The sequence below is a fragment of the Nicotiana attenuata genome, chromosome 2, assembly GCF_001879085.1.
Source record: "Nicotiana attenuata strain UT chromosome 2, NIATTr2, whole genome shotgun sequence".
Lineage (NCBI taxonomy): Eukaryota > Viridiplantae > Streptophyta > Magnoliopsida > Solanales > Solanaceae > Nicotiana > Nicotiana attenuata.
In genome coordinates this window covers 51,316-63,023 of record NC_031990.1, presented here as the reverse complement: position 1 = coordinate 63,023, position 11,708 = coordinate 51,316, and the positions used below count along the sequence as shown (strand labels likewise).

The following is an 11,708-nucleotide window of genomic DNA, read 5'->3' as shown; positions in this document are numbered from 1 at the left end:
CCTACGACAACCCGAAGTACCCTCCCCCCCCCCCCCAAAAAAAACCAAATCAAACCCCAGCCCAAATCCATACCCCAATACCGACCCGTCTCCCGTTACAACCAAACGACACCGTTTCGTCGTTAGCAGATCTGAGCCGTCGAGGTTGGGCGATCCAACGGCTCAGAAGTCGGGAGTCATTAATATTTAATTGTCTGAACACCCCTCCCCTACCCCCCTTCTCACCGTTTCCATACCCTAGAGAACTCCTTACCGTGAACCATCGTGAACCACCGCGAACCACCGGCCGGAAATCGCCTCCGCCGGCAGCCGGCCACCAAATACCACCAAATTTACACCATGATGTCCTCTCACCCTCCCCATTCCAAACCCCCAATCTATTTCCCTCGAATCCCAGTCGATTCCCTCGAATAGCCAAAACCCTAGGCGCCACCTCCGCCGCCCAAGGCGGCGCCGCCTTCAAACCACCCCAAAACAACACCCCATGACCCCCATGCCTCCCTCATGCCTGATATGTCAACAACATCCTTCGAATATGCCCAGACTCACTCAAATCTTGGATCCGAGGTCAAGCTTCAGTCGTTCAAACCATTCAACCTCAAGTATTTTTTGTGATTTTCGTAGGAACTACAACATCAAATATTAAGTGTCAAGTCAAATCAGTAAGGTTTCCTTTTTTCATTTAATTTTCTATTTTTATTTGTTCACAGTCTATCTTTGTTCTTCATGTGAACTGATTTGGAATTTTTGCTTAATTGACCTTTGTTCATTCTGTTTTAGGTTTAATTTTTGGTCTTGTTGATTTCTCCTGTGGGTTTAATTTTATTCTCTTAGAATTAATGTTAACTCAGTTTGATTCATATTTCTGTGTTTGAATTCGATTTTCGGTTGTTGCTATGGTAGTGATTTTATTCTTAGTTTTAATTTTGCTGTTAGCCCTTTGTTGTTAATCTATCCTTAGCATTAATTAGGGTTGAATTATAATCTTAGTTAATTAGTTTAGTTTTCAAGTTTTCTTAATTGTTTGGGTATATCTGAGTGTCCCAGCCTCTCATTAGTTGACTAGGGTCATTTTTGACCAGGGTAAAAAGGGTTTGGTGTGGTTGGAATTGGGTTTGGGTAGGTCAGTAATTCCAAAAGGGTTTCAGGGGTAGGTTGGGTATGGAAAAGGGTAGTTTTATTAGAAATAGTGATTTCAGAATTAATACAAGGGTAATTTGGGGATTCTAAGGGTAGGAAAATCAGAATAGAACCCCCTGGGACTTTCTAGAAGGGGTTTTAAACTGAAATTCAGTAAACTTAGGGTAGTTACTTGTGTGACAAGTCAGAAAATAAAGGATAAAAAATAGAATTAAATAGGGACCAATGGGGTAAAAGGAAAATCTGAAAGTGGACCTAAGCTCACCTATAAATAGGCATTCATTTGCCTCGATTCACAAGTTTTTGAGCTCCAAAATCCTCCCCAAAAAATTTCCTCTCCAATTTCAGAACTGATTTGAAATGCAAACCTTCAAAAATCCAAAAACAATAGAAATCTAATAGAAAATCCCAAAAAAAAAAATTACTGTTATATCAGTGTCACTTAGGTCATTTTCAGATTCGATCATTGAATTCAGTTCTCTAGCTCATAAAGGATGAAAGCTACTTGAATTGCCTTGTGTTTTGTTCAATATTTGAGGATTGAAGATAGTTTGAGTCATCTAGGCAGGGGATTTGGGAGATTCGAGTCAACCGTGATCTTAGTTTGAGTGTCTACTTTCCTGTGTTCATTTCTGGGTATTCGAGTTGGTTTTGGGTTGCTTCAGTGATAGAAATTGTTGCTGTGTTTGATCTATCGCTGGAGTTTCAAATCCGTTCCTGACTTTGCTGTGTCGACTGACTTATTACTGAATTTTGAACTTATTCCTGGGTTGCTGCTGAGAACTGCTACTGCTACTGATCTTTCTTCTTCCTATTGATCACTGACTCCCAGGTACACGCTTGAATCGACTCTGCTGTAACTTTGAGCTTGAAATGGAATACAATTACTCACTTACTTGATCCTGAAATATGCTGCCTGGACTGTGGGTGTTGGTAGTTAAATAGGCGTTAAATTTAATTGCACAGCATAGCTTAGAATCGATTTGTATGTGTATAAATCTGGACTGTATAATTATGACTGGATCAGACTGTTTTCGATACTGTTGAGACATTTGGAATTGATTGTAGTTCATGGTCTCAATATCTGAATATTGCATATAAAGGTTAGAACTAGAAGTCCTGAATATGAGCCTATTTCTGCAGCCCGTTGTATTAATTCGAATAGGCCTGTTAATAATTTAGGAAATGGAACAGAATGATCATTTAGTGAGCAAGTAGCTTGAACAATTATGTGTTAGTTTCAATAATGATTCCCAGATGGTTGCTATAATTTAAATGAGGCTTGTATTGATGTTTGGATTAAGGTGTTTGCATGGAAAGTATTGAAATGTGTTTTAGAATCCGAAATTGTTTAATTCCTTTGAGGCAAAATAACATGTGTTGTAAAATCAAACGCGAAGACTACTTCCTTGTGTTGTTGCGCGGTATCGAACCAGAGAATTCATTTCTGTTTGAAGCTGGCCTGCGTTAAAATTGGGCTCTCTCATGAGCCAACTTGGATTGATATTAATTTGGAACTCAAAGTAGTCTTACGCCTGTGGACCACTGTGCCCCATGCTGGACCCAATGTTGATTTCACGTCGCTGGGCCTGGCTTCACTTGGAGCCCGATTTCTTCAGGCATTAAATCTGCAACCATGTTTAATCACATCAGGTTTATTAGTTGGACCCTCGGTCCATTTTTGCTAGACTGATCCCTTTGCTCGAAATAAGTAACTCTCCTCGTGTGAATCATTAGTCAGTCGAAGGGAAGCCTTTAATCACATTTAGTTCTAGCGGGTTAAGCCCATTAACTAGATTGAGGTGAGCCATAATTAGATAACTCGTAGTGCGTGGCCCTCATGAATTAGTTTAAGACCGTTAAGCTAGAACAAATTGAGGCGCGCCAAGCCCGATAAAATCTCAGATGCTTGGCCCCGTTCAAATATTTCTTTTAAAACAATTAGAATCCGAGGCGTGCCATTTAGCAAAATTTCATGGCCCTCGCAAAGCCAAGACGCGTAGTTGCTTTAGGCGCGTATTTTAATAATATTACTTTCTTAAATACGGGTGCACATTTATGTGACCCAAATCTAAATCTCAACGGAGTCGAAATGAGTCAAAAGCCACGGGTGCACTGGTGTAACGTGGTTCGAGATACATTTTCACGACGTTGCAATTCTTATTAAAAAGACATAAAGTAAAAGCAGTTAAAATAAAGGCACATAGGTTAGAATATGTTTTAAAATCAGATAAAAAGCAAATACAACAGTTGAGCGACCGTGCTAGAACCACGGAATCCGGGAGTGCCTAATACCTTCTCCCGGGTTAACAGAATTCCTTACCCGGAGTTCTGGTTCGCGGACTGTTAACAGAATCATAATTTCCTCGGATCGGGATTCGACCGGTGACTTGGGACACCATTAATCTCCCAAGTGGCGACTCTGAACATTGATAATAAATCCCGTTCCGACCATCCTTTAATTGGAAAAACTCCTTTACACCCTCACAGGTGTAGAAAAAAGGAGGTGTGACAAGGTTGTGATGATAATTTTTTCTTCTGTCTCCAATCCCTTTCTTCTGTCTCCAATCCCTTAGCCTTGTCTTCAATATTATAGATCTGAGCTGCCATTGATTTTCCTCCATTTTCCATCTTTGAAATTCGGAGATGAAAACCAACAGCCGTTGTTCCGCCATTGATTTTCCTCCATTTTCAATCTCTGTTCCGCCATTGACTTTCCTCCATTTTCAATCTCTGTTCCGCCATTGATTTTCCTCCATTTTCGGAAAAAAAAAACCCAACAACCTTTGTTTATGACAAAAGCAGAAGCAGACAGGATTTAAGTGGACTTTGGACATAAAAATCCAAGCGACAATGACGAAGAAGAGGACGGAGAAGAAGGGAGAGACAGAAGTAGTTCATACTTTCTAAGCCCTAACTAAGCGGGTAAGTGTTAAAAATGAGGGAAAAATTTGGGTTTGGGAGAGATAATAATCATTTCCCGTTTTATTTTCCTATGTGGCCATAATAAATGACCTGGAGCCTACGTGGTTTGATTTTCTTGACGTGGCGTCGTACGAGGAGATTATATTACACGCACTGGCGGCCTCGTGTCATAAGCGTTTATTATACACGATTTGAATGAGCGTAAGTGTTCAATTGGCAAATTGTTAAGTTTAGGGACCGGCATGACAAAGTGGGACAAGTATAGGTGCCATTTAGGCCATTCTGCCATGTTTGATTACTACAATACTGTTTCTGCAGAACTACATATAGTTGCCAAGTTCTATAAAGTAAGAAGCAACACCAGCCCGAGTATATATTTACAGAGAAAAGCAGCAGCAAAAATGCCAGGCTCAATTAGCAAACTAAGCAACAAATGAAACTTAGGTCTACAAAGGGAGGTTCTTGATTACCAGGGTAATGATCATTTCAGTACCAAAAGAAGGGTAATTATCAACAAAAATAGTAAAGCCTTCCTGGAAGAACTTGGCTATAATGATTCCTAGAATCAACTTTTTCTATATTCTTTCTCATGTATCTGTTCTTTATATAAGCAAAACTTCGTTTCTCTGTACAGTTGGTTACTTGGTTATATGAACATCATTTGCTAGTATCGCCTTTTTCCCGTAGAGAGCTCCCTTTCTTCTAAAAGAAACTTGTAAAATTCTCTGTTATGTTTCATTTGAGAATATGCAAACAAAAAGAGGATTTAGAGATCGCTTCTATGTTGACCGACCTTTAGCTAGCAGCTTAAAGTGAAGGACTTCTTGCAGCTCAGCTTTGCAAAGAGTATATACCCCGCGCAGATTCAGTTGCCTTGCCACAGCCTTGAGTTGATTGAGTGTCATAAATTTTAGATCTGCTATGTGTGGTGTTGGAACAATGAATGCTGTGGAAGCAAGAGGTTTGACATTCACAACTTTAATAACTTGAAGACTTTGATTTGATCTGTCCTGTGATTTTACCAACCTATTCTGAAAGTCTCTCAAATTCTCATTGTCTTGGAGGACTGGTTCCCTAGAACTCGTTATCCTTCTATTCTTCAATTGAGTCAAAGAAGTTGAACTGATCTCTGGAAGATCACCAGTTCCTTTGGCTCCACCGAGTAGTAACATATTTTCCTTGATTGTTTCATCTCCAGACTCATCACCTCTGTTCTTCTGAGTACTTCCTATTTTCTGCCTCTTGAGTTTTACACCAGAAGGTGTCTTGAATCCTAACTCCTCGGCAAGACATGGCTCTTTAGTCTTTTCTGGAGGTAAGTTCCATTTGAAGTTCAGCCTCTGACCTTCTAGTTTCAGGAACAACTTTGAGTCAGATTTATGTATGGTGAGTACTTGACTTTTCGAGGGTCGCTTCTCTTGCACTTTACCTTTGACTTTTTCCAGTGGCTGGCTTCTTTCTTCTCCCTTTAATCCAAGAAAAGATTTTGCACCAATCTTTTTTTCCCTTGCCAACTGACTTGAGGTGTATTTTTCTCTTCTCTGACCAGCCTTCCCTCCATTCTGTGTCTGTTCATCTCTGTATTCTTTGGGTTCTTGTTTTACAGAAATTAGACTGGTCTTCAGAATTGATCCAGCAGGCTGTCAAACAACATTGTCCCCCTTTTAGATGGAAAAGTCTCAAATAATAACTCGATAAAAATTCGAGAGGTCATAATTTCTTTTCTATAACTACAATGAGAAGGCCAAGAATGACACGCTTATACTGAGATTTGAAACTCATAAATTCTAAAAGTTGCTTTGAAGATCTTTAGTTGTTGTATTGTGATTTAGAACACATTAAGTTGACACATGAAGCGTCTCATGGTAGAATGAATAGATACACAGACTCTAATGGACTCTACAAGTACTGAAGCCACAGACTGTGCCCTTAGCTCCCTCTCTAAGCTATACATTGCCCCTGGCTTTTCTTCCTTCTAAAAGGGCAGCCCGGTGCACAAGGCAACCCGCGTTCACGCTGGGTCCGGGAAGGGCCTCTTTTTAATATAAGCTAAATGCTGATATAAGAGTCTACATTCAGGCAGTACATCTTTGAAAAATAAGACTCCTAGCCTGTTTGAATACCGTTACAGCACACTAAAGCAAATGGAAGATATGTCCCAACCTTCGGTCCTTTTCCATTGCTTGTTTCCTCGACTTCTGGAGACGAATTTATGATTACCCTTTCATCATTAGAACTTCGTGGCATCAATTCATCCTCAACTATATCTTCTGATATGTTGATCTTCCTCTTTGTTGTTCCGCAAGACTGAGCTTCGTCTTTTAGAGACTTCGTGCTTACACTCTTTAAAACAGCACATGCAAACTGCTTCTGTAAGAGTAGATAAGATAACCGGTTAGTTGAATGAGCTAGATCGGTACATAACCTTTATATGAATAAATATGCTCAGAAGATTTATAAGTACATTGTTGAGATGTGAAGGATATTCTCTTTTGCTTGCATTGATCAGCTTTCTGGGAATATCAAACTTGTTCAAATCCTTCATAGTGGAATCGTCACTAGCATGGCCAAAAGCCTTTTTGCTGGAAGCTTTGAATATTGTATGCACATCCTGTTCATTGTTTGAGAAAAGATAAAAATGCAGTGAACTGGACGAGTTAAGATGAGAAATGATGCAATGGGGGAGCTGAAACGCATTCACTACAAATACTACTTCCATGAGAATAAAAGGCCCATACAGATACCCGTGAACAGTTTTCAGATAGTATTAGTTATAGACTCACAAAAATATGAGAAGTAACCATAGAAATATATATCTGATAAACTTATGCAGTATATCCTAAATGGCTGAAATCCTGCACACTTAGGTTCAAATTTTCTTGCATTTTGCTATTCTTTTAGTGGAACAAAGAGAGATAATAAGCACTTACTGCTTCTTGATGATTTCTTTCTTGAACCGCAGATGGTATCTGGACTGTAACATTGGCCTGGACAGCGACACCCACATTTATTTCTACAGTCTCATTATCCTTTAAATCGTGGTTGTCCGTTGCTTCAACTTTTATAAGACCTGCTGCAGCTAGCTTTGAACTTCCAAGGCTAGAGTTTGCAGGCTGTTGATTTCAAAACAGAAGTCATGTGGAAATTCAAGAGTATAGTCTCAACCAACTACTTATGGGTCGTCTGGTCACCGGGATAAGGATATCAATCCCGGTATAAATCTGCGATTATAGTTATCCCATGTTTGGTTTTGGTATTAGCTAATACCAGTATAAATTTTATACCAAAATGATGGTATTAGCTATCCCATATAGGAGGTGGGATAGATAATCCCATGGGATATCCAAAACTGAACCAAACGACCCCTCAACTGTAAGTTCAATGATTATTATCTATATAACTGTAGATATAAATTCAACAATTGTCTTCGTTTAACAGCCATTATTTTCCTTCTTTAGTTTTTCAATTTTAAGAATCAGAAATTCCAAAAGTTTCACGTGAAACAGCAATGCTCATGTGCATCCAGTAAGTTACTAATATCTATCTTAAGAACAACAGTAATTAAGCAATCTTGCATGGAAAACAATAAAAACAGCCATCGAATCCAATATTAGATAAGAACAAGTAAATGTTCTGAGACCAAACCTGCTCCTCTCGTGGAGAAAAGAAATTTCTCAGCAGTCTCTCTAATATCTCATGAATTCTCTCTGGGGGCTTTCTATTTGTTAGTAAGTGAACACCAGAAACTTGGACATTTTTATGTTTCAAGGTTGTTATCAAACTATCTAGATGACCAATCTTTTTATTTAAAGCAGCAAAGCACATGTCGGACCATTTTTCATCAGTGCAGGCTAGTTGGCTCTGTAGCATCACTATATCATCTTTAAGTTCAGCAATTTCCGCATCAGCTTTTGCAATGAGCATCTCCAGCACTTGCAGACAACATTTCTCGTTTAAGGCATTTTCCTCTATAATGTCTGTCGACGCAAATCGATAGAAAAAATGAAGTCAGTTAGATGCACATTGATCGAAAGGAAACCAGGTTTATTAAAATAAAAGATCTAATAGACCTGTCAAGAAAATATACAAATACGAGAGTTAATTAATATGAACTCACCGAGCTTTTGATTGAAATAGAAGTTGAAGGGGAAGCTGTTTGTTGGATAACTGTTTTCATCTGAAGAAAAAAAAAATAAGTTAGTGCTTAAACCAAAAGGAACAGTCTGTCCACTTCAACGCTGCTTCTACCAAACAAACCTGAAAACTAGTAAGGTTAAAATAAGTAGGCAGTCCACTTATCAAAATATAATAATTAGACAAACCTTGAAGGTAAGGTGGACTCCAGATTAACAAATCCATCTCTTTCAGAAAATTCACCCTGTATCAGAGACCAAAAACAGAGGATCACAATTACATTTCCTAATTTAAAAGAATACATCTTCCACTAAGTATAAGCTATGTTATATTACCACTTGACTAAGACAAATCATATTACACTACGACCAAATCTCCCGGAAAAGAAGATTTGTTTCTATATCAAAAGCAACTCCAAAGTATCTCCTGTTAATCAGGATACCTGTTAGTCAGGATATGTGTAAGCTATGTTAACGACCACTTGAAATATGCATAGTATGTGAGCCTATATATACACACACACACATACACATATCAACTACTAGTAATGCCTTGGCTGCTAATGAATGCTGCTTCATTTAAAATTAAAGGCAGCAGAGCATGGGTGAAAGCTTCAAAATATTGAAGACATGAACTGAAATTTGTTAGAAGTATGGCATATATTGTACTCAGACGATACTCTAGTACTGTCTAAAAAGAAAAAGAAAAGGAAAATTAATGTAGCATTTCACTATAATAATGTTAAAGCTTAGTCAACCACAAAATATCACAGAGAAATTATCTTCTTCTTCTTCTTTTCTTTCTATAAGTACAAATAGAAATTATCTGAACATTCTGAAATGTTGTGAGATCTTCAACTTGGTTAATACAATAGAATTCAAATACTAATTCGAAATCCTAATTCATCTATCTTTTTTTAAAGAGTTAATACCCTAAAACCCGCCTAAACTATACGACTTTTGTCAGGTGCCAACCTAAACTATCGCATGTTCCCGAAAACCCCCTGAATTATATCGCCCTTCGTAATAAAAACCCCTCGTCGCTTATGTGGCATTATGTGTGTAATAAATCGCCCAAAAGCGCGTGAAGGCTAAAAAAAGTCATTAAAATGGCGTGTCTAACAACTAATTAGCACTTCTCTTTTAATATTTATATTTCTTTTTATTTTCTCCTCTTTTTCTTTATGTTTCACCTTCCTTCCTCATCTTTTTTACCTTTCTTCTCTATTTTTTCACCTTTTTCTTCTCCATTTATTCCTCATTTGAATCTATTTGAAATTTTCTCTCTCTAATTATTTCTGATTTTATTTCTTATCTTTCTCGTTTTATCCATCCTTCATTTCTTATCTAAATTTATTTGAAAGACGGAACACCTTTTCAAGTATTTGTAGAGTATGTGGTTTAATTCCTTTCAAGAAACTAGGGAATAAAGAAATAAGACATGTGTGTAGCTATTTCTTCAGCAATTTAGATATCTCCTTTCAATAATCTTCGGAATTTAGGTCTATCAAAACCCTAATCTTCTATACTGATTTAGGAGCAGAAACCCAAGTTTTTATCCCGATTTTCGAACGGAAGCAAGAATAGATAATGCAATCGAGGTTAGAACGAAGATTAATGGAGAAAATTGCTACTGAGAGATTAGTGTATCCATTCTCCGATGAGGCCAAGTCTCCGATAAGAACAAAGAGAAAACGAGTCTTTTTAAGTTGACCCACTAGTTTTACCCTAGCCCCTTTTTTATTTTTACTATGTAATAATTTACAATGATATAATAAAGAGTATTAAAATCTTAATTTAGTCTGGTTTCCGAGGACAGGTGATAGTTTAGGTGATAGTTTAGGTAGGTAACTGACAAAGGTTGTATAGTTTAGGTGGGTTTTAGGGTATTAACTCTTTTTTAAATGACAGTGGTGTCCAGGCCAACTTGTGCACACCTTAACTATCCCACCGTGCACCTGCTACCTTCCACAGCAAAGGTATTGAGTAACTCTGCCCACCAAAGAGTTAACTAGAAGTGTCGGGTTCGAGCTCCGGGAATTGAGTCCCATTTGGCAGGGAGGACTAAAGTAGTCGTCCCCCCCCCCACCCCACCCCACCCCCCAAGAGTGGGTTTTCTAGGACTTGAATCCGGATACACCAAAAAATATGGTGATGTTCACCCCCTGTCCTCGCCCTCTACAATATCCTCACCTCCCGGCCCCCACCCCCACCCCACCCCACCCCCCCAAAAAAAACTCAGACACCCACCTCAAAAACAAAAACTAAAAAAAATATGTTCGTGAAAAAACCATCTCAAAACAAGCAACATACTGAAATACAGATTTGTCTACATACAAAATTTTAAACCCTTAAACATGCATAAACAAAACAAAAGAAATTCTCGTTTTGCAGAGAACTGTTTAAAAAACCTAATGAAACACGACGACTAACACTTTTCAGTAAAGCATGCTCAAAACCGTACTAATAGAAAATAAAAATGAAATAAAACTACATGAAAAAGTAGGTAATAATACGAAATGTGTAATGTAGTAAAAACGAAATACCTGAAAATTCTATAAGCATTTGTAAACCCAATAATGAAATAGGGTAAAGGGTTTTAAAACCCCAAAAATTTTAGAAGAAGAGGGGGGTGGGTTGGGGTGGGGTGAGTGCGTAGTGAGGTAGAAGAAATGGAAAATGCTAAGGATGGTGATTTTTACAGAGCTAAATAAAATAATGCTTAGTATAGAGTATGGAGAGAGTAGGAAGGGTATGACTGTAAATAAGTGAACTTTGAAGGGCTAATTTAATGGGAATTGGTGAATATTTGTGACGTGGAAGATTTAGGGGAATTATTGGGTCCACTATCTGGTTCCTTAAAAACGAATTTGTGGACCCCACTATGCTGACATTTGATCTTGCCAAAAAAGAAAAAAAAAATTAAAAACAGTACCTCGTAATTTTTTTATTAGAGGTAGTGTTTCATTTATTTCCTTTTTTTTTTCCAACACCTATGCTAACCTATTAATCTTGCTCTTTAATTGATTTGATCTTTTTAATATTTTGATAAAGACAATTTTCATACTTGTATTATTTTTTTATACCTACTGTGTATTCTTATATTTTTTATCCTTAGATTTATAATACTGTCTGTTGTTTTTTTTTTGCTTTGGTTTTCTTATTTTCTAGTTGTGGTTAATGCTTCCCATTACGTGATTTCCTTTTTTTTTGTTATATATTTTTCTCGAGTCGAGAGTCTATCAGAAACAGATTCTTTAACTTTACAATATAGTAATAATATTGCGTACACACAATTCTACCCCGATGCGTTTGTGGCACTACACTAAATACATTGTTGTTGTAATAGAAAAACCTTCACATTTTTCAATAAAAGTAAGATACGACGACTATAAAAAAGACTTAGTAACATTTTTCTTCATGTGCTACAGTCCTGAGTTGTGGATATGTTGATGGATCTTTCAATTGTTCATTAATAAAAAGACTTATAGTTTGTTTGGCCAAGTTTTT

The 11,708-nt window shown here is 37.6% G+C and overlaps 1 protein-coding gene across 1 annotated transcript; it reads right to left on the bottom strand.

Annotated features, from left to right (window-relative positions):
* On the bottom strand, positions 4,506 to 10,883 carry LOC109242668. Its single transcript, XM_019409512.1, has 8 exons — positions 10,745 to 10,883; positions 8,388 to 8,443; positions 8,183 to 8,242; positions 7,711 to 8,042; positions 6,996 to 7,178; positions 6,530 to 6,676; positions 6,229 to 6,435; positions 4,506 to 5,705 (listed from the first exon to the last, which is right to left on the bottom strand). The coding sequence occupies exons 2-8, from the start codon at positions 8,422 to 8,424 to the stop codon at positions 4,845 to 4,847; spliced, it is 1,827 nt and encodes a 608-aa protein (XP_019265057.1). The 5' UTR covers positions 8,425 to 8,443; positions 10,745 to 10,883; the 3' UTR covers positions 4,506 to 4,844.